Consider the following 23,898-nt stretch of genomic DNA (forward strand, 5'->3'; position numbering starts at 1 on the left):
TGCTAATAAAATACAGCTGCGAAACCTCATCTCGTAGCACTTTATAATAAATGGCCATGAATTAATACTAAATTACAATGAATCCTTTATGAAATTACAGATTACATTCACGCCAGATCAGTATTGAAAAATAGGCTTTTCTGCCCATTGCATCACTCGGGTGGTTTTTTTGCCCCCAGATGCTTTTTGTGGTTTGTTTTTGTTTTGTTTTTTTTTTGTCTCAACTCTTCAAGAGCCAAAAAACCAAAAGGACAAAACCAGCAAAAAGCCGCCAAAAAAAAAAAAAAAAAAAGGGGAAAAAAATCCTTCTTACAGAAACCTGCGTTTACAGGCGGAACCTGCAGAAGAAAATTCCTTTATTATTTTCGCCCTGTGTCGCCTGGGTTTGCTTTTGCCTTTCCCCCCACACCACGTTTGAAGGTGAGATTTGCCCTTTTGCTAGCATTTTAAAAAAAATCCAAAATACATTGGGTTTTTTTGGCAAAGCCGCCCTTCCCCGTGGCTTGTTCGGGGTAAAACTCCAACATTTTCCCACCAGGGTGGACGGCATCAGGGAGACACCATCGTTCCAGAAACATTATTGAATTTCCTTCCACCTGGTTGAATCTTGGGGGGTCACCATTCAATGTTGGGTGAAAAATCTGCTTTTTTTTTTTTTTTTTTAACCCCATTTTTTCCCCATTTTTGCCTGACCCGATGCCAAAACACTGCGGAAAATTCTCGCTCCCAACAGCTTCTGCCCCAACGCTGCATCCAGTCTCAGTCCTTAAGGATGGGGTGGGTTGGTTTTTTTTTTTTCCCAGATTCATTGGGTTTTTAGCACATAAATTAAAAAGGATTTGGGGGAATTTCCTCCCTTTTCCAGATAGTTGCATCCGCAGTCACCAAACGGCAGCAGCACAGGGGAGGTCTGGGCAATCCGGTGGGTCAAGAGCACCAAACCCTCCTCAGATCCAACCTGAAGCAGAATTTGCACTCGCCGATATGTTGGGGTTTTTTTCCCCCACGTGCCAATATTTTTCTTTTTGGGGGAAAACCCCAAAAAGCATAGGTCCTGGAGTTGAGTTGCAGTTGGTTGTTAGTTTGGTTTTTTTGTTGGGTTTTTTTTGCACCAAGAAATCCAAGTGATGGTGGCCCACGGTGAAAACCCACTGTCGCCCAACAGCATCCCAGCATCGCGTGGGGAAAACGGCTTCCCCTAAAAATGCTTTTTCTTACCAAAAATGAAGGGGAAAAGGGAAAATTAAGAAGAAAACCTGAAAAAAAATTAATCTGGCCACAATATGTGCCTTGTAAACATGTGTCCTTCACTGCCACGTGCCGACATGGTGGTCCCCGCGCTCCTGTGGGCAGCCGGGGCATCCGCCAATGCCTCCAATTTGCTTCTTTTTCACCAATTTTGTTGCTGTTCTTGCCAATTTTTTTGGCATTTTGGGGGGAATTTTGTTTCCGGTGCTGTCAATGATTTGGGGAGGTGCAGGAGGAGTTACTCCAGCGAGTCACTGTGGTCCAAGCCGAGGTCAGTGCCGGGTGCTGCTGGGAGGCCACCAGGCTCTTCCTCCAGCTCTTCCTCCTCTTCTTCCTCCTCCTCCATCTCGTCCTCGTCCTCCTCATCCTCCTCCTCTTCCTCAGTGCCATCGAGGGAGTCGTCGTGGGCTGCCAGCATGGCCTGCTGCATGGCCATGGTGGCTGTGGCTGACGAGAGGGGCTGCAGGTTGTCCATGCTGAGTGAGCCTGAAATTAAAAAAAAAAAATACAGAGAAATGAGGATTGCCCAGCTAATGTGAGAAAGACAAAAAAGTGCATAAACCCAGAGTAACCCAGGTGGGACGCTGCACCTAGACAGAGCGCCCTGTAGGGTGTCCCACCTGCCCCAACTGCTCCCCAAGGTGCAAGCCTTAATTTTTTTAGCTAATGTATCTTCATTAAATAACAGGACCCCTTCATTTTTGATCAGGTAGATGCCCAAATCGGTTGGGCAGATCTTCTCTTCATCTTCTTCCTAATTCCACCTTCTCTTCTCAGCCTTCTCTCTTGTGATCTTGTCTAGTCCATGCTCATGTCTACGGTCTTCAACCCTTCATCTTCTCCACTCCTTTCCATCATCTGTTCTCTGTTCATCCTCCCTTCATCTTCTCTCTTCCCACCTTGTCTCATCTATCCTCTCATCTCCATCCTTCCATCTTTTTTTCACGTTGTCTCATCTCCCCATCGCCCCCCTTCACCCCCTCAGGAGATATCCCACGGGATACCCCGCAGTGGGTGATCCTTGAGGGCTGTCCCTATGCCACGAAGCTGCCAGTGCCCCAGCACCAGCACCCTTGTGATGGCCAACTGGGAGGACCTTCTTGCATGAGCCGCCTCTTCAGCACGTTTTTTTTCCTCACAGGGGTATAAAGGGCTCTAGAAATACTTAATTATCAATTAAGGCCATGAATTTATGCATCGCCTCCCCATCCAGGAAGGGCAGAGGCTGTTGGGGTTTTTCCTTACCGTCAGGATTTGTCCCCGAATTGCCACCCTGCTGCTGCAGGACTCCGGCGGCGATGGAGTTGGGCCAGAACCGCTGGGTGGGCCGGTGCTGAGATTTGATTTTCTTGGCTTTGGGGGCTGGGTCTGGGTTGCTGGCGTCGAGCATTGGCTGCAAGATGCGCCGCCGGGCGTTTATGAACCTTTCCAGGGAAAAGAGAGACCATTCATTACACCCAGCTGGAGTTAAAGCAACAGATATTACAACAATTCAATGAGCTGCTATCTAAAACCCTTTCGAAAGCGGCTACACGGTCCAAAAAGCTGGTTTTTTACCCTATTTGTCTGTTACACCATTGCATTAATTTTTCCAGCCGAGCTGGAGGCTGCTGCATATTGGATTTGCCAGGAGAGGGCACTGAGACATTGCACACGAGCGCCGTCAATTAATGCATGAGCCCATCTCCCAGCAATCATCCCTAACTGCTCGGGTCACTCCCAAAAAAGCATTATATATCACCGAAGGAGCATGAAAAAATTTCTAAAACCAGCAAGGCGACTGCACGGGCTGCCGATGCGCTCACCAGTTGTTGACTTGCAAGAGGGTCAGGTTGGTTTGAGCCGCAATTTGCCTCTTCTCATCCTCTGTGGGGTAGGGATGCTAGGAAAAAAAAAAGAGAGACTGGGCAGCAAAGTGACATCTGTGTGCAAAACGGCAGCCCCAGGTGAAAAAAAATTAACTCCTCCCTTTTTTGATTTATAATTTGGTGGCTTCTTGCATTTAGAAGATGCAAGGCTGAAGGGTGGCATCTGAGAGCGTCATGGTTTCTCCTGTGTCTTTAGGGCTTTCCAAAGGCTTTTCCTTGGAGGAATTTTTTTTTTTTTTTTTTATTCAGTGATTTTCTAATAATGGTTGTTGGTAAAGGTTGCATTTGGGTTTCAAAACCCGCTGTGGCCCACAACGCTCCTGGTCAGATGCATCAATAAACACCCTGAAACATCCGCACTGGGAGACTACCAGCACTCAAAGTCTCAACAACCTCCTCCCAACCGCACCACAACACTCGGTCCAACCCCAAAAATGAAATTATTATCCAACCAGCCCCACGTGTCATTTTTCTGAGCCCCAAGCCAGCGCCAGTGTTGATTCACCTGACTTTTTTTTTTCCAGCTGTGCCCACAAAATAGTGTCATCTCCTTAATGAAACCCCCCAAAGTCACGGCACGCCGGAGACTCCCATCCCACGGGGGCCTCAGGGATGCCAAAGTGGTAAAAATAACTTTTTGGGCAAAAATATCCCCCATTTTTGGCATATTATTTCCAGCGTTCCTTCCTCCTGCTAGCGCTACAAACCCCAAACCCAATAAAATGATGAGCATCAATGCTATTAAGTTAAAAACAACATCACGTATGATGCCAGAGGGAGAAATCTCATGGGGAAGCCCAAGCATCTGCTGCCCATGAGGACCAGGCTGAGAGCAGAGGTCCAACCATCCAGTAGAAGAACAATTTCTGGTAGTTTTTTGATCGAGTTTTGGAAATCTTAGACCATGGGGTTCTCCTGGCAGACAGCAGAAAATTGCTTCTTGGTTTCTGGTCTGCTAAATCCTTTTTCTGCTTGCAGCTCTGCAGTTCAGCCCTCCAAAAGCATGGGAGATGCATGATGTGCCTTGGGATGATGGCCCAGCACAGCAATGCTCTTGTCCTCAATGCAATAAATCCAAAATTTCCCATAAAAAAAGCTGGGAAGTTCCCAGCCAGGGGCTGCTCCATGTCCTGGCTCGTGTTTTTTTCCAAGTTGCTCCTTGAAGCTGTGTTTTTCCATCTTGCTGCTACCTTGGGGGGTCTCCCACCTTCTTGGAGACCCTCGGGCAACTCTCTGCAACCCATGATCAAAGTGATTTCTTGGCCAAATTATGCAGGGAAAAGAGAGGGGGTTTTAGCTTTCTGCCCTTCTTTCAGCCCTGCTGATGGGAGAGGAGTCTCCTTGCATGGAAATATCCCGGTCGTGTCCTCCCCGCTCCCGCTGCCTGCCTACATCTCCATCCCCAAAAACGGGGCGATTTTGCGCTTCTGCGTTTCACCTGATGGCTGATGCACCACAACCATACCTGCAGGGCAGCTTTCACCCTCCAGCTTGCTAGAAAAGGGTATTTAGGAGCTGTTAACTGTAAAAAAATGCTCTATGATCCATCTGCAAAAAATTTGTGGAAGTCCCCCTCTAGTTTTCTTGGCTTCTTCATGCATTAAAGGAATATTCTTACCACCTGCAGCGAAAACGGTCCTGCCCAAAATACTCCCAAAATAAAAGCAAAGCCACTTGGTGCCTCTGAATATAGATTCAGACAAACCACCACCTTGATTTGTTAAGTTTCTGGGGGTTTTGCCTTTTTTTTTCCCCCCAGCTTTCTGGCGATGCTCACCATGAGATGCTGGAAGAGCCATGAGCGCATGATGTTGGTGGCATGTTTGGGCAGGACGCCCCGCTTGTTCTTGGACTTCTTGTCCTCACCATCAAGGAGGGAGGTGAGATCCAGGTTCACCTGCCAGGGTGGAGGAACAGGGGGGGAATGAGCTGAAAACAGCGATGGGCAAAACCAACCCAACGAGGAAACCAAAATGAGCAAAACCACCCCCAAAAATGAGCAAAACCAACCCTAAACGGGTGTGGGGCAGGTGCAAAAACTATACACTGGTAGGGAGCATCCAAAACTCATTTTTCCAAAAAAATTTGCATTAAATCCACATTTCTCCCCAGGATCTCTATTTAATAGCTCCATTTTGTTGCTTTGCGAAGGGCACTGGGTTTTTTTCTCCCTGTGATGGTACTGACACGGTTGGGGACCGTGGTGACGAAGCCAGACCCTTCTCCATGTGCAGTTAAAAACACTTCCACGTTAAAAAAACAACTTAACAACCCCCACACCCCCCCCAAACAAGATGACTTTTTCAACCTGAGGTTAAAAGCCCCCACTCATTAACCCCTTGCAAACCCGCATTCCTCACCCAGCTGATTCCCACCACCAGGAGAAACATGCCCATTGAGCGAAAATTTCCCTCCCCCCCCAAAATAAGTATCTTGCTGCAAGAGAAGTTTTAATGAGGATGCAGGAGCTGAGCAGAAATCTCAGCGCTTGAGTTAAAAAGGGATTTTTTAAATTTTTTTTTTTTCCCCAGCTCTTCATCAAAACACTTCTGGATGAATTAAACATCAGGCCAGCAGGTCCCTGTGATTCCCCTGGGCTCCGGCTGAATAAATCATGCCGGCGGCACGGGAAGAGCATCCGGAGGTGCTTGTCCAGGGCTCTCTCCCTGCCCTGATATTCCCTGCGAGCGTGTTTTTCCCACCACGCAGGGTTTTGCTGCAAGAGATTTAAGCCCGTGACAAAGAGATATTAAAGAAAGAAATTTTAAAAAGCATCACACAGGCAATAAAATTGCTAGGGAGGTGCCACACATTTCCAAAATGCCATTTTAAATTTTTGTTTTGTTTAAGATGCTTCTGCAATTAAATTGGTGCATTTCAGAAAAAAATTTGCATGGGAGGATTTTTGCTGATATGCAGCGTAAGCAGAAATCAGTGGTTTTTTGCCCAAATTCTGGGCAAATGGGGGTTTGTAAGAGACCACAGGCAACGCACTCAACAGGGGTAGCAAGTTGTGCTTATAAATCCATTTCTACCCCAAATTGTCTCCTTATTGCAAAAATACAGCCACGCAGGGAAACCACTCATAGTCAACTGCAATGACAAAATAAAGGAATGAAAAAAGGAGCAAAAGGCTAAAAAATACCCCCAAATCCATAAAGCAATGAAAAAAAAATGAGCCTTTCCCCTGAGCACTGTGATTGCTATACTGGACCGGGAATGCCAGTGATCCCAGACCCATAATATGACAGCAATAATATATAGAATAGAATTAGAATAGAATTGGAATAGAATTAGAATAGAATGGAATTAGAATTAGAATAGAATAGAATTAGAATTAGAATTAGAATTAGAATAGAATAGAATTAGAATAGCATAGAATAGAATAAGAACAGAATAGAATAGAATAGAATAGAATAGAATGGAATGGAATGGAATAGAACAGAACAGAATAGAATGTAATATGGCATAATATAATACATTATGGTATAATATACTATAAATAATATAATACAATAATTATATGCTGTGTATAATGTATATATTATAATACCACGTAAGATATCGATAATACAAGCATTGCTGCAATTTCTTAGGTTGTTGCTATAATTCGCTAGGTACCCCAAAGGCACCTGGCAGATGGATTTAATCAACTTTTCTTGCTAATTAAAAATTTAGGATACTCCAAGGGTTGAATTTATGGCGAAATGACAGGTTTTGCTGGCTGCAGCCGCGCAAAACATCGCGTCAAACGGCAGCGTGAGGCGGGACGGTCTCACCTGGGCATTGGGGATCTGTAGGGCGCCGGGGGCGATGGCTTGGGCGAGGACCTGCCCTTGCGACGTGACCATGGTCACGGGCTGGTACAAGGCTCCACCTATGGAAAAAGATGCTCATGGGGGGTGGCAACCTCCCCCCCCCGATTCCCACGCCGCTCCCGCGCCGGCCCCGCTGCGGTCCCTACCTGGCACGGCGGGCGAGCCGCTGCTGGCGCTCATGGCCAAGTTGCTTGGTGGCAGCGCGGCCGCCGGCACGACGATGCCCGGCGGTGGGTTGGAGGCGGGCGGCAGCGCCGCGGGGGAGCTCTGCAGCATCTCCTGAGAGAAAAAAAAAATAAAAATTACCCCCTTGAAATTTCACACGCAGAGGGGACCTGCAAGGGTGTGATTTTCCCCCTCCAATAAATTCACCCTTTTTTTTTTCCCCCCAGGTGGTTCAACAGGCAAAACTGCAGAAAAAGGGATTTTTCAGTTCATCGCAATGGCAAAAAAATTAAAAGATGGAAAAATAAGGATTTGCGCTTTGCAAAGTTCCCACTTAGCATCTTCCCCAAACTCATCCTCTCTGTGCAGCCACTATTTCCCATCAGGAAAAAAGGTGGGGGGAAAAGAGCACAACAGACAAGACAGAATTTCTTCAGTCTTCTTCTTCTTTCCATAAATTTCTATTTTTTTGGTGCTTCTACTGGAACTGGATGATGCAGCATTTGCTAAAAGCCACAGCAAGCACCACGGTTTCATCTTACTAGAATAATAGTAAAATGATGAAATTAATAATAATATCACCCCATTTGATATCATTCCTTGCAGTTTGATGCTAACTTCTTGCAAAACTGGGCACTTTTTTAGCCAAAAGCTGTAATCTTATTATCACCCCCGGCTCCGAAGCAGCTCTTGCACGCAATTGGAATTGGAAAAAGCTCAGATTGAAGGATTATTTGAGTATTAATGCAACATTTTGGGAAGGGAAGGGTGCCACAACTGAGGATATGGGGGAATACAGGGCGATGTACCGCAACCTCCCAGATGGGCAGGATTTTGCAAATAATATTTATAAAATTGTCATTTCAAAATAAGCCCAAGATAAGGATGCATCTCTAATTCGCCCAGCTGTAATGGAAATAAACCTGCACTTGTTTCTTGCAATAAAAAATATTTTCCCCCCTTTTCTCTCCATCTTCCCATTCTGCGTCACTTCCCTGGTATCCAGCTGGTTCTCAACTGTTGAACAAAATGTCAACAAGGGGCTTTTTTCACCTCTCAATTAGATTTCTCTTAATTTTGATGCATTTCCTCAAAAAAGCTCTTACTTGGTTTAAGAAAAGAGAATTTCTGTGGACTATCACCATGCAACAACACTGGAAAGGGTGACCCTGCAAAGGGGGTCAGGGTGGAGAAAGCCATAGCTCCTCTTTTCCTTGCAATAAAACTACAGAGAGAGTAATTTGAACACAGAAATCAATCATTTATATATCAAGAGATGACGTGGATGCATAGTTCAGCGGGGAGTCAGGGAACCCTTGTGTCCACATCAATGCATTTCTCATTGCTGGGGGGGGGGGGGCAAATGTCATTTTTGGTCTTTTTTTTTTTTCCTTTTCCTTTTTTTTTTTTTTAACTATCAGCCACCACCGATTTGCCTGTGCCTGGTTCTGAATAAACTCTGATTTCCCTGCGTGCTTTTGCTATTAAAATTCCTCGCTGAATTTTTCCCACCCGCGATGCTGAGCACAAAACGTTGCAGCTGACGCCTCTGCCACGTGTTATTTTTGTCCTCTCCACTGGTGATCTGAATATTATTTATCTGGAAATTTTGCTATAATTGCTGTGATTTTTTGCTTCGCCTCCCAGACATTTCTTTTCATAGCTACGTTAAAAAAAAAAAGTGAATATGACTGTAAAATACTCATACTTTTTTTTTTTTAATATCCCTTCCCTATCTCCAGCCTTTTGGGGGAAATGGTTTTCATTTTGAAAAATGAGGATTTCTTAGCAGACAGAAAGCAAAAAAATCAAGTTGCTTTTGCATGCACTTGGACTTGGCTTTTGCTAAACATCTGGCTAACAAACACGGTGGAAATATTCATATAAACCCAAACGTGGTCCTTGGAGAACCTCAAAAAGCAGCCAGATACAGCCAGGGGCAACCCGAGATTTGGACCAGCCTGAAGACCTCCAGCTTCTCTCTCCTGCCTTGTTTTTCCATGATTCCTCCAAAAGAAGGGCATCCAGGAGACCACTTTTGGAAGTGCATTGGGAAGAAGGAATGTGGGGTACTGGAATATGGGACAAGAAACTGCCGTTTCCTCAATATATGCCAGTCAAAGCCATTTTCAACAGCATTTTTTGGTGGCAAAATCCGCATTTTTTTGGAAATTAGAGGAAAACTGTCCTGAAACACCAGTTAAGTGGTGTCCAAAAAGCCAGATTATTGGTAATTATTAGAAAAAAATATGAAAGAAATTGCTGCTGCTTCTGCAACAGCACTGTGAAACCAAGGGTACCCAATGGACGTGATGGTTCTGCCTTAAAATAAATATAGGTGTCTCCAAGAAGATTTTAAAAATATATTTTACATACTAATTGCCTTGGATCGCAAATGTCAGCCAAATTATATTATGCTCGTGATTTTGCTGCAGTGGAAAATATTTTATATTTTAGGACTTCAAAGAAATCGAAATGTTTCTGGCAATTCTGAAACCTGAGTGTAAAAAACCGCATCACTAGGTGTCTCTGCAGATCCACATCTCAGCACTGACCTCCCACAGCTCTATGGCAAAAGGCGATTTCTCCGAATTAAAAGTCACTTTAATGAAGAAAAAGACCTGGTACATATTGTGTTGCACAAAAAAACCCTTCTTACAATAAAGCAAGTGTCAAAGACCATGTGCCCAAGTGTAAATAAGTGCTAAAATTCAGCCGCTACTCCAGCTGATGTTCGTCCCCTTGGGTTTTATGAAACAGCAATTTATTTCTGAGTGGCATACAGGCACAAAAATTTCCGTCTCATCCTAACTTGGTGAAATTTCTTTGCCATCAAGTAAAGCTGGGGAAAATGGGGGTTAGCTGGAGAAAAAGGAAACCCGTGAGGTGGCTGAGGAAGAGCTGGCCAAACTCAAACTCATGTGAGAAGAATCAAAAGGCTCCTTCGGGGGTGGGTGGATGGATGGAGATAAGAAAAAAGTTGGCTTTCAGTAACAGAGAAGTGCAAGCTTGTCCCCAGGGCAAACTTGGATACATTAAAATCTACACAGACCAGTACTGCATCAAGTCAGGCCAACCCAACCATGAGTTTCCAACCACCAGCAAGACCGAAGGAATTCAAGAAGATGAAACTCTGTCCTGAAAACGCTCAGTTTGAAAATGCCCACTGCCCATCTGCTGCAGTTCTCCCTTGAAATGAGAGCTGAAAAATGCAAGATTTAATCCAATTTAAAGGTCCCTGGCAGTGCTGTGGTTCCCAGTGTGACCGGCTTTGCAATGGGCTTTGTCTTGCAAGTCAACCAGAGAGCAGTGAGGACCACGTTGATGTCAAGGGAAAGTTGAACTGATCCACTTTAAACACTGGTTTAAATTGGCTTCCCCCGCCATGCAACAAGCACTGCCACTCTCCCATCCCTGCCTGAAAAAACTGGAAAATATTCATTAAAGGGAGTTAACAAGGGTCCAACGAGGACTCAAGGGAGAGGAATGAAGCCAAGTGAAAAAACACCAAGAAAAATGGAAGAAGGGGAATCGCTCAGTGGATGAGCTGGCCAAAGAGGCTAAAACTTCTCCACAAAACCAGACGAAACCCAAAATGAGAAAGCGATGGAGAAAGCGGGGCAGAAAGATGTCAACGAGGCAACGAAGGTTCGGGACCGGCTCACCGCACAGGATAAAACCCAACGTTTCACCCAAACTTGGCCAACACCAGGAGTCATCTCTAGACTTAGCGACGTGGGAAGATTTCAGCAACAGTCAAAACATCTGTTTGGGTGCTCTCTCATCTTTCCATCACCTCCAGGCATTTTTGCATTTCCAGAAATTCTTGCATTTCTCATCTTACAAGGCACAAATAACGCCAAGCCACAGGCCATCCTTTTCAGAAACAACAGGGAAATCCAACCACGTTTCTCCCACAGTGATATTTTGACAGGTCCAGACATTGTTTTCTCTGTTTTGGTCGACATCCTTGTTATTGTGTATCCATAATTTTTTGTGTAGGCTGTCCCACGGGGAAATATTTGGAAAAAAAAAATAATATTTTACTTGCATGACCAAGCTGGTGTATCTCCTTGCAAAACGATTGACTCCCCTCTCATACCCTGAGAAAACCTATTTTCTGATAAATCTTGTTCATTGGTATTAATCACATTTCCATGACGTAGATATATATAAAAAAAAATAATCCTAAATTAGTGGCTCCTTTGCTGTTTTACCTGCTCTCAGCATGAGTTTAACAGGACAATAATCAGCAAAATCTTCCCACTTGCCAGTTTTTAAAAAGCGATCCCGTGATTCTTCAGTTCTCCAGAGCATCACCAGCCCTTAAAACTCAAGCTGATGGATACAAAGTATTTCCACCCTTTTTTTTTTTAAGCTTCATCCATGAAAAACTCAAGTATACTCAGTAAGTTGAAGCACTCGGGCACTTGACATTGCTTAGTTGGATAATTAGACAAAAATTTGACATTGTGTCGTCCCTGGTGTGTCATTGGCATCCAAAGGCCAGATGAGATGGTGGCTCCTGGTCTATCACCATGAGCGGTTTGGCTCCCATTGCCTGCTGAAATCCCCTCGTTGTCGAGGAAGCGTTTCCCCTCCAGTTGGGTCTTTCCTGGGCACGTTCCCATTCATGTAGCAACTGCCTCCAAATCCTCACTTGCATTATTCAACTTTCAAGTCTTGCCCGGAAGGGAAACATCGGCAGCTCCGGGTTTGCAGGAATCAGAGGCACTCGGAGCCTCTCCATGGGCTTGATTATTTTCCAAAGACTTGTGCTAATTTTCTGATACGATCCCCACCTCTTTGTGAGGCACTAAATCCTCATTACTTTTCCTGACCGATGCATTCTAATTAGATCAACACTTTAAAAAAAAAAAAAAAAAAAAAAAAAAAAGGAAAAGAGGGGGAAAAAAATCACAATAGCCACAGGACGGCTTTCCATCTCATTAACTCCCTCACTTATTATTTTCATGAAAATTACTGATAAAAACCATGCATCTCCATTTGCTGGGACCGGGAGCTTCGTCGGCTCATATCTAACATCTCTCTCATCACCCGGGATGCGAGCTGTTGCCATGGTGACGCACAATAATAGAAACTAATAAATTACAAACGAGATGCTCGTTGAGCAATTATTGTTCTCTTTTATGCAAGTGTCTTGCTAATTTTGATCATAAGGAATGCTACCATAAAGCAGCGAAGGGATAATAAGTCCATTTCTAGAGATTATTAGAAAATAGAGAGAGGATGGGGGGTTTTAGATCAATTATTAAGTGGTTTGGTGCTTTCAGGAAACCCAAACAAGAAATAAAACTGGGGGGGGGGGGGGGGGTGGCTTTTCCCTCCCTATGCCACAAGCATCATGTTGGGAGCTTCAAACTCTGCAACACTTGGAGCCAAGCTGCCAAAAATGACAATTCTTTTCCTTTCCACCACTCTAAAACCGCCCTGAATAGCCCTAAAAAGCCACCACCACCTGCACCCTTTTGCGAGGGAACCCCAAGAGCTCCTTGGGTTATTTCAGGTTGGCTGGAGTTATTTCTAGTGGGATCGTGCAACCCCAAATTTCATTTCCCCCCACCAAAAAAACAGAGCATCTGAGAGAGAGAGAAATCCCCAAGGGACACACAATATTGCATCAAGGAAGTTTTCCGGGATGCAACCAACCAACATTTATTCCCTGCACTGTAAATGCACAGGAAAACTCCAACCCATGGGCAACTTTTTTCCCAAATATTATTAAATCCATTATTGTGCCCCAAAAGCCACCAAGATGCAGCTTGGGTTGGCCACTCCATCTGATATTTCTACAATTCTTGGGCATCTCCTTGTACTTTTCCACTATGCTTGAGGCACCAAATGTCGTCTTCTCCTAGCTAAAATCCAAATCATGAAAAAAAAATAACCCAAGGTGGGAATGTCGATCATGCTGGGGAAGAACTGCAAGATGTGTCAGGGCAAAAAAAGGTGCTGTGAAGCCAAAAAGGGTTATCCGAGACCCAAAAATCTGTTGAGCTGCTTTGAAATGAAGACAAGAACGGGGAGAGAGGAAGTAGTAAAGAAAATCACGGTGTTTCTGTCCCTCCTGCCAACAAATAGTATTTTTTTCATGAAAAAAATGCAAATTTCCTGCCCATTTTCCCACGCACTTGCACGGCTTCTGAAATTCCTCCCCCCCAAATTTCACTGCTGCAACGTAAGACTTTGGGAGAATTCCTCACCTCTCCCTTTTGGAGAGACACAAAACATTGGGGCTGTAGCTCTGCCAAACCCATGAAAAAAAATTTTTAAAAAAGCCAAACGATTGTTGCAGCACCACTTACTGCACCGCACGAACAAGATACAGGTTGTTTTGAAGTTATTTTCCTCAACTGGGGAGGCTTTTGATGAATTTCCACAAGAGTTACAGACCCTCAAGCCTTGTTGACCCAACTCATCCATTGGCCAACATGCAACAGCGGTGGGTTTTGAGGCATTTTTAAGGTGTTACCTGGGGGTGGAGGCTAATGGAGGAGGGGTTGGGGGAGTAGGGCCCCCCCAGGTCGTTCCTGAGTAGGTTGTCACTGTGCATCTTGGTTTTGAGGCAGGTGATGTAGCGGTTGCAAAAGTCCTTGCACAACTCGTTGACCTTCTCCAGCTCCAGAAGGTGGATGCGCAGCACCTGGATCGCCTTCACCATCTGTGCAAGAGCACACAATGGCAAAGTTAAAAAAAATACTCTTTTTCCTCGACTCATCCGAAAAAAAACCACCCAAAAATCAATATTCTTACCCAAAATCTAACCTGGAAACGATCCCTGCGGTAGAATTCAATGCATTTCCTTGCTCAACACACCAACAAAAGCCAAAAAAAATCAATATTCTTGCCCCAGCCCCATCCCAGAACCCATCCCTCTGCACCTCCGCATTTCTTTTCCCTCCCCATCAATCATTCCTCTGAAACACCAAGAGGTAAAAAAATCACAAAATTCCCCGTCGCCTTCAAGGGAATTGCTCCCCGTGCCCAAAAAAAAAAATTCCGAGCCAAAGCCCTGGATGTCGAGAAGTGTTTGGTTATTCTCTGGAGACCACTTCTTCTAACAAGATTACAGGGCTGCAGCTCTGCCGTGAGCTGTTGCCAGTGCAAAGCCTGGGCCTCATTAAAACGTACCCCATAAACGTTAAAAAATTTACACATAAAACATTCCTCTCGCCAAGCTGAAACCTTAAGTTTTACAGCCGCTGTTTGAAATCTTGCATAATATATAAAATTTCAGCTATTCACTCTGGGGCAATAAATCTGGTTTTATGTAACAAAGCGTCTTTGCATTTCAAAGGGTGTTTTTAACTTGCAAATTTTAGTGGTCATCTTTACAAACTGCGAGTCGTCACGGTTGGGAAGCATCCCGAAAAATCCAGGGCCAAACTCAGGTGGTGGCTCCACGACAGAGAAAGTGAATTTTTGGTTGGCAAACGAAGGCGATGAGGGGTTGTGGCTGGAAAAATCCTTTTGAAAAAAAATTTTTTGGCCTTTTTGGGCTTTTTTTTCCCCTACTTTCTTGTCCTCCTTCCCAGTTGGCGCAGGCAAAGTGCAAGGTAGAGGCATCGCGCCCTGGCTCTCCGCATCCTCCCAGGGCTCAACGGCCATGAAAGTCAATATTCAAGGGCAAAGGCAAGAAGACCTGACACATATATGTATAAAAAATAAATCTCTCAATTATCTCAGCTCATTTGCTTAGGGTCTCATTTTATGTCCCTGCTCCGCTGCGTCGTATATCTGTCCGGATAAAGAGTTACAGTCGGACGGCGTACGTGCGCGGGGTTGTAAAAAATACAGATGCTGAATTAATTGACTGTGTGGCACTCGGCAGCTGATTGAGTTGATAATGGTGAGATCTGACCTTTTTCTAATTTCTAATTATGTGCATCTCGGCGGTGAGGAATACATGACTCTTATTCTAATGATAGCTAATGCCGCTGGCCTTTTCATCCCTGCTTTGCCATCACTGATTTCCAGGGAACTGACGGCGTTACAAAAAGAAAACATGCAAAAAAATAATAAAAAAAAAAAAAAAAAAAGGGACAATGTCAACAGGGAAAAAGTGTCAGCTCGGGAACAGGTTGAAATAAGTGCTGAGTTTTGAGCACTGCAAGAGTTTTTCATCCAAAATTCCCTCTGGTTGGCGCTTCCCACCAATAGGAAGAGTCCTTCTTCATCATCACGTTAACCATCTCCTCTGTCTTGATGGAAACCAACCACATCGAGTGATTTGGATGGCTTTTGGAGAAGGTCTGGGAATTGGATGGAATATATACATGCAGATATGTCTTAGAAATAGGGCAAAAATACACACACACACATAGATATATGTATGAAGATGAATATATCCAGTGCTACAAGGTCATACATGGGGTCAGTGCAACTGCCCGTGGTCAAATCTCACCTTGGCAGCACAAGTTGCTCCAAAACATGCCCCTAAAACATTATTGGTGTGGGGTTTTTTAAGAAACCACCAAAAAACTGAGTTAAAATAGCCTCTGTGGACACACGTCCTGCACTGACCATTTCCTGGAGATGTTTCACCTTGATACATGTAGGGATAGGTTCTCCTCCCTCAAAATTTTATATCTTTTTATTTTTAGCTTCGGCTGGTTCCGTCTCTCTCTTCTTGCTACATCACTGCGCCCATTTTTAGGTAATTTAATGCGATGGGTTTTTTTTTTTTGGTGCACCTCAACATTGGATGCATGTTCAGTCCCCAAACTGAAATAACCCAAAACATTGCTTTTCGTGGTTGCTCATCCCGGTGCGATGGCTGTTTCTGGCTACACTGCAAAATGGGTTTAGAAATCTCCAAACAGGGCTTTGCACAGCCTGGAATTTTTTTGCAGGGCTCTCCACAGACTGCCAAGCCACTCTTGATTTAGAGATGTTGCGAAACTCTCTTCCACGAGCTGGTATCAGGCACAAAAAAACCCGCAGGATTTTACTCCATCTTGAAACTGTCTCTTGCTTTTCTAGGGAAGCGGTAGCTTTTGCACGTGGACGTGCATTGCTTGTGCTTCTTCCCTTCGTGACAGGTCATCGAACATGACCACCTTGAGATCTGTCATACTTGGAGAAAGCTGCCTGTGAACTGCCTGGTGCTGCTTCATTTCTGGGATGGAAATCCCTCTGCTACACATCCCAGGGGACATGCCAACCAGTGGGGAAGGTGTTTTGCACTTTGCATCATCAGAGGTGGGCAAAATTGCCAATTACTTCTTCTGACCCTAAAGATTTGCTTTGTGGGCATGCCAGGATGGTGCCAATGACCTGTCTACCCACATGTTTGCCATGGAGACCACCTGTGGAGTCTTTCTGGACAAAATAATGGGATTTGGGGATGCTTCCTGAGGTCCCCACAAGAGAAAAGCTCCATCCCAAGCACCTTGCAGCAGCAATGGGTACAGTAGGAAACTTGGGTTTCTACGACAGGGAAGCCACCAAAAACAATCCAAAGTGTCCCAAACCATTGCCATGCATCACCCTTTCTGGAAAAAGCTCTTATTTTGTCTTGTTTCTAGGACAAGAGCTGGCCATCACACTTGGAACAAGATGGTGCCAGCCAAGGACACAGGTGCTATTGCATGTTGCACCGAAGAGCAGTAATTCCTGCAGAGACTGCAAGTTTTGGTGCACAAACCAGCCACCGGGCTCCACTGCTTCCAGCAAACACGCTGACCCCATGGCATTTGTGTGGGAAACGAAGCAAAAAAATGGGCAGGGGTCTGTTCTCACAGGGGATCTATGGAGAAGGTCCCAGAGAAGGTCTCACAAGGTCTACAGAGAACATTGCCAAGATGGCCAACACTACAAATGGAGCCCAAAGAGGTTGCCCAGGGTGGTAGATCTTCATAGTTTGTTCCTCACCCCCTACCTTCTCCCTGTCCCCCAAAAACCATCTGCCAAGCCCCAGCTGCCTCTACCAGGTTGTCCAGCTCAGGGTCATCGCTGAAGAAGGGCTTGTGCTCCTGCTCCTGCTGGTGAACAAAGTTCTCTATGTCGACGTCAAAGCTGGCCGAGGTGATGCACTCAGAGCCCTGCGTCGCCTGCTCGCACTTCTCAAAGAGCAGAGTCAGCAGCGGGAACAGCGGGTGTCTGCAGAGGACAAAGGAGACCTCCCATCACGCACACTGGTTTAGGTCCCATGTCCATTTCCACCCCACACCATCCATCCATTCCCTCCCAGCTTGCAAGAGCCTGGTGGTGCAAACCTCACTTCCAAGCCAATGCTGGAAGCGCTCCCTCCAGACCTTCCCCAACAACAAAAAAAGGTTAAAAATTGCAAAAATCACCATCTTCTCCCCCAGGCAATGACCTCTCCCAACATCTTGGTGCTTTCCACCCTTGCACCAAAGCCGGCGTTTCCCAAATGTTTTGCCATGGGCTTTGGGGTGGCTGTCTTGGAGGCATCTGCTATCCTGGTGGCTTTGCACGTTGGGGATCGACTCCAGCACCCACTCATCTCTCTTGGTTGGAGATGCCAGAAGGAGGTGAGCTGGTATTTCTACGTGCCCGCAGCATCCTATGGACGGACCTTGCTGTGGGTTGCTCCTCCACTGAGAGGTCCCATCAAGCACATCCATGTCTGTCCATGAAGACGGGTCAAACCCCACTTCTTTCTTACCACAGGACGATTCTTGGAAAACAAAGATTTGCAATTCTTGCAAATCCACAGTTCACTCTACGGATTCAAAAACAGGCTCGTGATTCTTGCAAATCCACAATTTGCTCTGACGATGCTAAATTGATGCAATATAAAATGCCAATATACACACAACACCAAAGCACGTGGAGAAGAAGGGGATGAAGGCCACGAGGCACTGCACCCCTCACTGAGCCTCTCCAGCTGTGCAAATTTAAAAAAAAAAAAGAATTTATGGAGTCTTTCAGGGGAGGCATGCAAAATGCTGCTCCAGGGATGGTCCCCCCCAGCACCCCCATTATCCCAGCGCAATGGGATTTGCTCCACCGCTTTATCTCCAAAAGATGGTCCAAAAGATGATTACGAACCACTTCCCGCCAGTCTTTTCTAAGCCGGAGCCAGGCAAAGGGGTTAAACCCCTCTGCTAAGTCTTCATTTGCAGCCGCTAATACTGCAGCATATTATAGTTTAATCTGTCCTGATCCCGGTTTAATGCAAGATTCGCTGAGGCTGGAGCAGAGAACGGGGAGGTGGGGGGCGGGGGGAATAATTTCATAATTTCGGCAGCCCCGCCGGGGCTTAGCTGAGGGATATGAAAGGCAAATTCCAGGCAGCGGGCAGAATTATTGGGGCTTATCAACCGGCAGCTCAGTGGCAGGTGCCCGCTGCCATTTCCAGAGCCGCTCCATCAATTAGGAGCAAAGGCGCACGGAATTACCCCAAGGATGGGCTGGGGAAGGGGGGGTTGGCTGTTTGGTTTTTTTTTTGGGGGGGGGGGGGTGGATATTGCATCCTCTGAGCAATTTGTAGCCCCTTTGCTTTGAGGGGGTTGTATCAACCAAGGGGGGATTAAAGGTGCTGCCAGCATCGCCCCGCACTCGTCGGTGTTAATAATTGGGGCAGCGCTGCTATTGACCCCCAGTGTCTGGGAGTGCTGGGGGGAGAAGGGGGGGGCACATGGCACATTTTCAGTTGGAAAAAAAAATGAATTCAAATAATCCAAAATAAAATAATTAACTAAAATAACACAATAACCTAAAATAAAATAATAAAACTAAACCAATCCAATCCAAACAAATAAAAAAGAAATGAAAATAAAATAAAGAATAAAATATAATAAAACAAACAAACAAACAAAAAAAAACCCAAAACCCAAACCAAAATGAAATCAACTAACATAAAATCAACTAATAACATAAAACAAAACAAGGGGGAGGCGCAAAACCCGCAGGGGTGGGTTAAGGGAGAGCACTGAGCCCCCAGCCCAGCGCAGTGTCCAGGAGCGGTGGTGCAAGCGGGGTTTCTGCCACCAGCTGGATTGGTGTTGCAATCTTTTTTTTTTCTTTTTTTTTTTAACTTCTTGCATGCAAAAAATCATTGCAGTTTTCTCCATCGCCAGCCTTCCTGTGGCCGTGGCAGGCTGGGGAAGGGACGGGCCACCACGGGGGTCTGTAGGTATCGGTCGTGATGTGAAAATTGAGAGCTGAATCCCATCCTTGCTCTGACATTTGGGGGGGGGGGGGGGGGGGGGAAGATAGATATCCAGGATAAACAAGAGGATTTTCCACACTGCAGGTGTTACAGAAGTGGAGAATCACCCCTACAGCACAAGGAAGGGTTTTGGGGTGGAAAAATCTGCTTTTGCCCAATACGGTTTTGCAAAATCCACCCCCACCCCCCTCCTTTTATTTTTTTTTTTTTTCAGGGAATCCTCCTAATAAAAGGGCTGAACCGGCCCTGACATTTTCCTGCAGGAGAGAGGTCGTTTGCAGCCACTAATAAAAAGGATTCGACACGGGCTAATAAAGAGAAATGAATTCCTCTAATGGCCTAATTTCGCACCTTCAGCAGGGCTCTGCCCGCGAGCTGGTGGCATCCTGGGCACGCCACAACGTGGATTTTTTTTTGCCCAGCTCCAGTATACCCCTTTCCCCCTAAAAAAATAAAATCATCCCAAAAAACAAAACCAAACAAAACTTAATGCAAAAAAATCTCAGCCATTTCCCACTTGGAAAAATCCAGTTTGTGGTGCTGGGAGGTTTAAGTGTCAGTTCCTGCAGGAGCATCTTCTTCACTGGTCCAAAATCCGTCGGGAAGTCCCAGCCCCGCTGTTGCATAAAGTCAGGAAAATCCCATCAGCTGGGAAAAAACAGGGATGCTGCTGGAGCAGCCCCTGCGAAGATGCTCTCACGCCAGGCACGGAGGGGGAGGATTTTTTTTTCTTTCTCTTTTTTCTCTTTTTTTTTAATGGATGATAAACCTCCCACTAGAGCATAAAACCCAGTGGGGTGACTCGTCCAGCATTTTTCATATTTCCCATCCCGTTTTCCCAGCGATTTCCCTCCTGGATCATCAACTGACGCTTACAACCGATGCCTTCTGCCTTGGTGCAATTACTGAAAATTAACAAATATCCATCGTTTTGAGTGGAGGGGCTAAAAAAACCCCTGAGACATGCATGGTCCATATTATCCGCTGTAGAGGGGAATATTCCAATTTTGCACACAGCAAAAGAAGGCTTGTTGGTGTGGATGTAGAGATAAAAATGTATCTGGGAGACAGTTTCGGCTGGGACACAAAAATAAGCATCCAGGTTTGGGCAACCAAGACCAACCAACAATTTTTTTCCCACTTTTCAGGGTGGGAAATAGCTGCAAATAGGTGTTTCTGGCATTTTTTTGACCTTCAAATAAAAGCTGTGGAAAGTCCAAAGGGTTTTTTTGGTTTCCGTTATCCCAGGAATGCTGCAAACCCCTCACCGCAGTGCAAAGGAAAGGGGGGGGTGGGGTGTTCTTGAATGACCCTTTTTGCCTGGAGAAAATTATTTCCATCATCGGAAAAAAGTCTTGAGACCCACTGCGAATAATCCTTTGCATTTCCTGGGAAACCGGCGGGTTTATTCCATGCCTTCATCCGCCTTGCCAGACCTTTCAAACTCGTAATATTTGATTATTTGGAGTCAAAATATTTTAATTCCTTCACTTCCAAGCTGCGTTTTTTTGGTTCGCGAGCCCCCGCAGCCCTAGCCATTAACAGGGGGTTAATCCTTAACCTTAAACCTTAATCCTAATTATATTATAATATTATACATTGCTGTTTTACATCACTACTGTATACATTATAATATTGTAAATAATTACGTATCACTTATATAATTACAGATCACTTATACAATTATACTATTTACATAATTATAATGTTACTTATTGCAATTAGACAGTAACATTACTGCATATATTACATTATATATTATTATGTCCAAAGTACCAAAAAAAGGGGACTGAAGGGGCTCATCCATCCTGCACCTGCAGCTGCCCGCACCCCGTATGGATGCATGAACTTCATATTCCAGGTCAATACATGACTTTACTCCTTCTGGGTTCTTTTTTGGCCCCAAATCACATGGTTTTGGAAAAAAAAAAAAAAAAAAGGCTAATTTTGGGTTTTGGGGGAGCGACTGTTTTGTAGTTGGGGTGATGCTGCAACACCAGGTCCAGGAAGGAGCTCCACCCCGTTCTTACCGATAGTTCTTCTTGCTAGAAAGGATCTAACCGCTAATCATCCCGTTCCTGTATGTTAATTAATGCATTAGAATAATAATGAATTAATAATGCGTTATAATAATGACTTCATCAATGATCCGATGCATTAACCAACGCATTTAGTTAACGCATCGCTGAATCGATGCATTAGTAAGGCATTACAATAACTGATGCATTAACAAAATAATGCATTAATGAATGCATTAATTAATTAATGCATGCTGACAGTAGCCTGCATCCATCACCTGTAGACGGCTCGCTTGTCGGCCTCCAGCTGCGCCTGGGGGTCGCCGGCCGTGGCGGGTACCGGGGGGTTGGTGGCCACCGCCGGCGCGGCGAGATGCACGGGCTGTGCCTTGGTGGGCTGCTGGGCTGTGGCCGTCATCTGAGGGGGGGAAGGAGAAAATAAAGGAGAGGGAATAAAAAAAGGAAGAAAACAAAACAACGCTGGGGTTTGTCACACTTTTCCACTGAGCTGTGCAGCCTTTGCGTCGGGTTTTTAAAACTGAGGAGGAGGCAGCCCCGTGGTGGGGCTCTGAGCAGGATGGTCTGGGGGGAAGTAAAAATATATTTGAATTTTTTCTAAGCCTGGAAAGAGCAGGTTTAGGTTTTTCCCACTTTTTTTTACTTGGGGAAAATACAGGAAAAAATTCCAACATGCTTATTGCACCAGCAGCAAAGCAAAGGCGGGGGGTAATTTATTAAGGGATGCTTTGCAGAAGCCCCAGATTAAATCAGCTGCAACGCTGCTGCTCGCCAAGATTTTTTTCAAAGCAGGTATTATTGTCTAGACACACAGGCATTCGAAACTTCCTTCCAAAATTACATGAGCCTCTTCCAACTCACCAAGCCCAGGAATGAGTCATTTTTGCCCGCTGAGAAGCCAGCCAGAAAAAAAATCCAACCTTTTTTTATTCCCCCCCCCCATGCCCTGATCACCCACCTTCAACCCCGATGCTGCCCCAGATCCCAACGCTGAGCCAAATCACATCGGCTATGTCAGAAATCATTCCACTAACTCACGTTTTGTTTTTTTTTTTTTACAAAAAGTTGTGATTTAGTTAAATATTTGGATTTACAATGTGAAACGCGCGCGTGCCCCTGCCTGTGCAAACCACCGTGCATCCTTCCAGCATCACCCCCAAACCCCCACCCCCCCTGTGTACAGGATTGCATCTACGTAGGGGGCAATCACCACTTAAAATTAATTGCACTCAAATCTGAATTATCTGCAGACAGGTCCGAGATCTGCTGTGCAACACGTAGCTTTACCTTTGAAAGATTGGGTTAAAAAAGAGAAATTCCGGGAGAATTTGGATCGATTGGGGTTCAAACGCATCAGCAACCCCCTGAATGTGGTGCGTTTATCCCAAAATCTCAGTGGAAAATTAACGCAAAGTGGGTGTTTCACCTGCTTGGGTGTCAAAATGGTGTAAAAAAATTACCATTTGCCTGTTTTCACTGGTAAATTTTTGACATACCCCCCCTTGAGCTGGGTAGGGAAAGGAAGCCTCTGCTCTTGCTAAATGTAATTTATTTATTTTATAATATACTTATACATTCATTTCTGTTTAGCTATATATAATTAAAAAACCAGATATTAATTATTTCTTTGGTTTATACGTATATATTTATTTCTGGCTTTATATAGTAAGGAAGTATTTTTATATGATTTATTTATTTGCCTAACTACTTATATATTTACTTCTGTGCTTATGTACACAGAAATAAAATATTATTTAGTATATTTTATCTATTTATTTATTTATTTAATATCCTTCTGTAATCCCTTCTGTGGTCATTTATATATAAACAAAAAATTATATATATATATATGTATATATAAACACACACACATACATATATATAAAAATATATATATATTATACATGTGGATGCCCACAGTCTTCACCAGCCAAACCCACCCTTATACCCAGGTTTTTGCCACGAAAAAAGCAGATTTCTCGCTTCCCTTAAAAGCTGCATAAAGCCAAGCTGGGCCAAACCCATGACACCTTTGCTTTTAAAATGTTTGACTTTAATATATCCTGCCTGACCTTTTGCTGCCGATACAGCGCCTTTATTTTTTTTTTTAATCTCCTTTATTGTTCATAACTCCAAAGTTTGGCTCTGGCACCTGTAAATTCACCCAGTGCTATTTAATTTCTCACTCTCCCAGCCTAGAAGAGGATTTCCACCCCTTTTCCCTTCCCTGCTGCTAAATAAAATAAGCGAAAATTTGGGGTTCCCTCCCAGTTCCTGTCTCCCGTTTGGATTTTTCTTTCCCCCCCCTATTTTCTAAGCCCAAAAGGCAAGTGGATTTTGGGATGCTCCAGCCATGCCATCGAATATCCCCCCATCCCCTTTCTCTTTTCCCCCTTTTTTCTCACTGTTATCTCCCGTGAAAATTACTTTTTTTAAGGGGGAAATGGCTTTTTATTCTCGCTCGTTTTTCCTTTTTAATTTTTTTCCCCTCGTCACGTCATTTACCAGGATGCTGAAGCCTTTTTCGCATCCTGCCCCGAAATCCTGCCAAGTTGGCTGTTTCAAGCCAAGTTTGCAACTAATTGGGCTATTACCCCCTAAAA

At 44.7% G+C, this 23,898-nt stretch overlaps 1 protein-coding gene across 2 annotated transcripts in view; it reads right to left on the reverse strand.

The window, feature by feature from the left end:
* Positions 1–339: 339 nt before the first annotated feature.
* The window catches only part of PKNOX2 (PBX/knotted 1 homeobox 2), a 90,395-nt gene continuing 66,836 nt past the window's right edge, over positions 340–23,898 (reverse strand). For both annotated transcript variants that reach the window (XM_080366971.1, XM_080366972.1), the window contains exons 5-13: positions 21,556–21,695; positions 17,050–17,221; positions 13,593–13,781; positions 7,081–7,213; positions 6,896–6,993; positions 4,894–5,013; positions 3,054–3,130; positions 2,494–2,672; positions 340–1,734 (exon numbers count right to left, since the gene is read on the reverse strand). In XM_080366971.1, coding sequence (XP_080223097.1) covers positions 1,487–1,734; positions 2,494–2,672; positions 3,054–3,130; positions 4,894–5,013; positions 6,896–6,993; positions 7,081–7,213; positions 13,593–13,781; positions 17,050–17,221; positions 21,556–21,695 — 1,356 coding nt within the window. In that variant the 3' untranslated portion in view covers positions 340–1,486. The remainder of the gene's footprint in view (positions 1,735–2,493; positions 2,673–3,053; positions 3,131–4,893; positions 5,014–6,895; positions 6,994–7,080; positions 7,214–13,592; positions 13,782–17,049; positions 17,222–21,555; positions 21,696–23,898) is intronic.

The sequence above is a fragment of the Falco punctatus genome (genome assembly GCF_963210335.1).
Source record: "Falco punctatus genome assembly, chromosome: 16".
Classification (NCBI taxonomy): Eukaryota; Metazoa; Chordata; class Aves; order Falconiformes; family Falconidae; genus Falco; species Falco punctatus.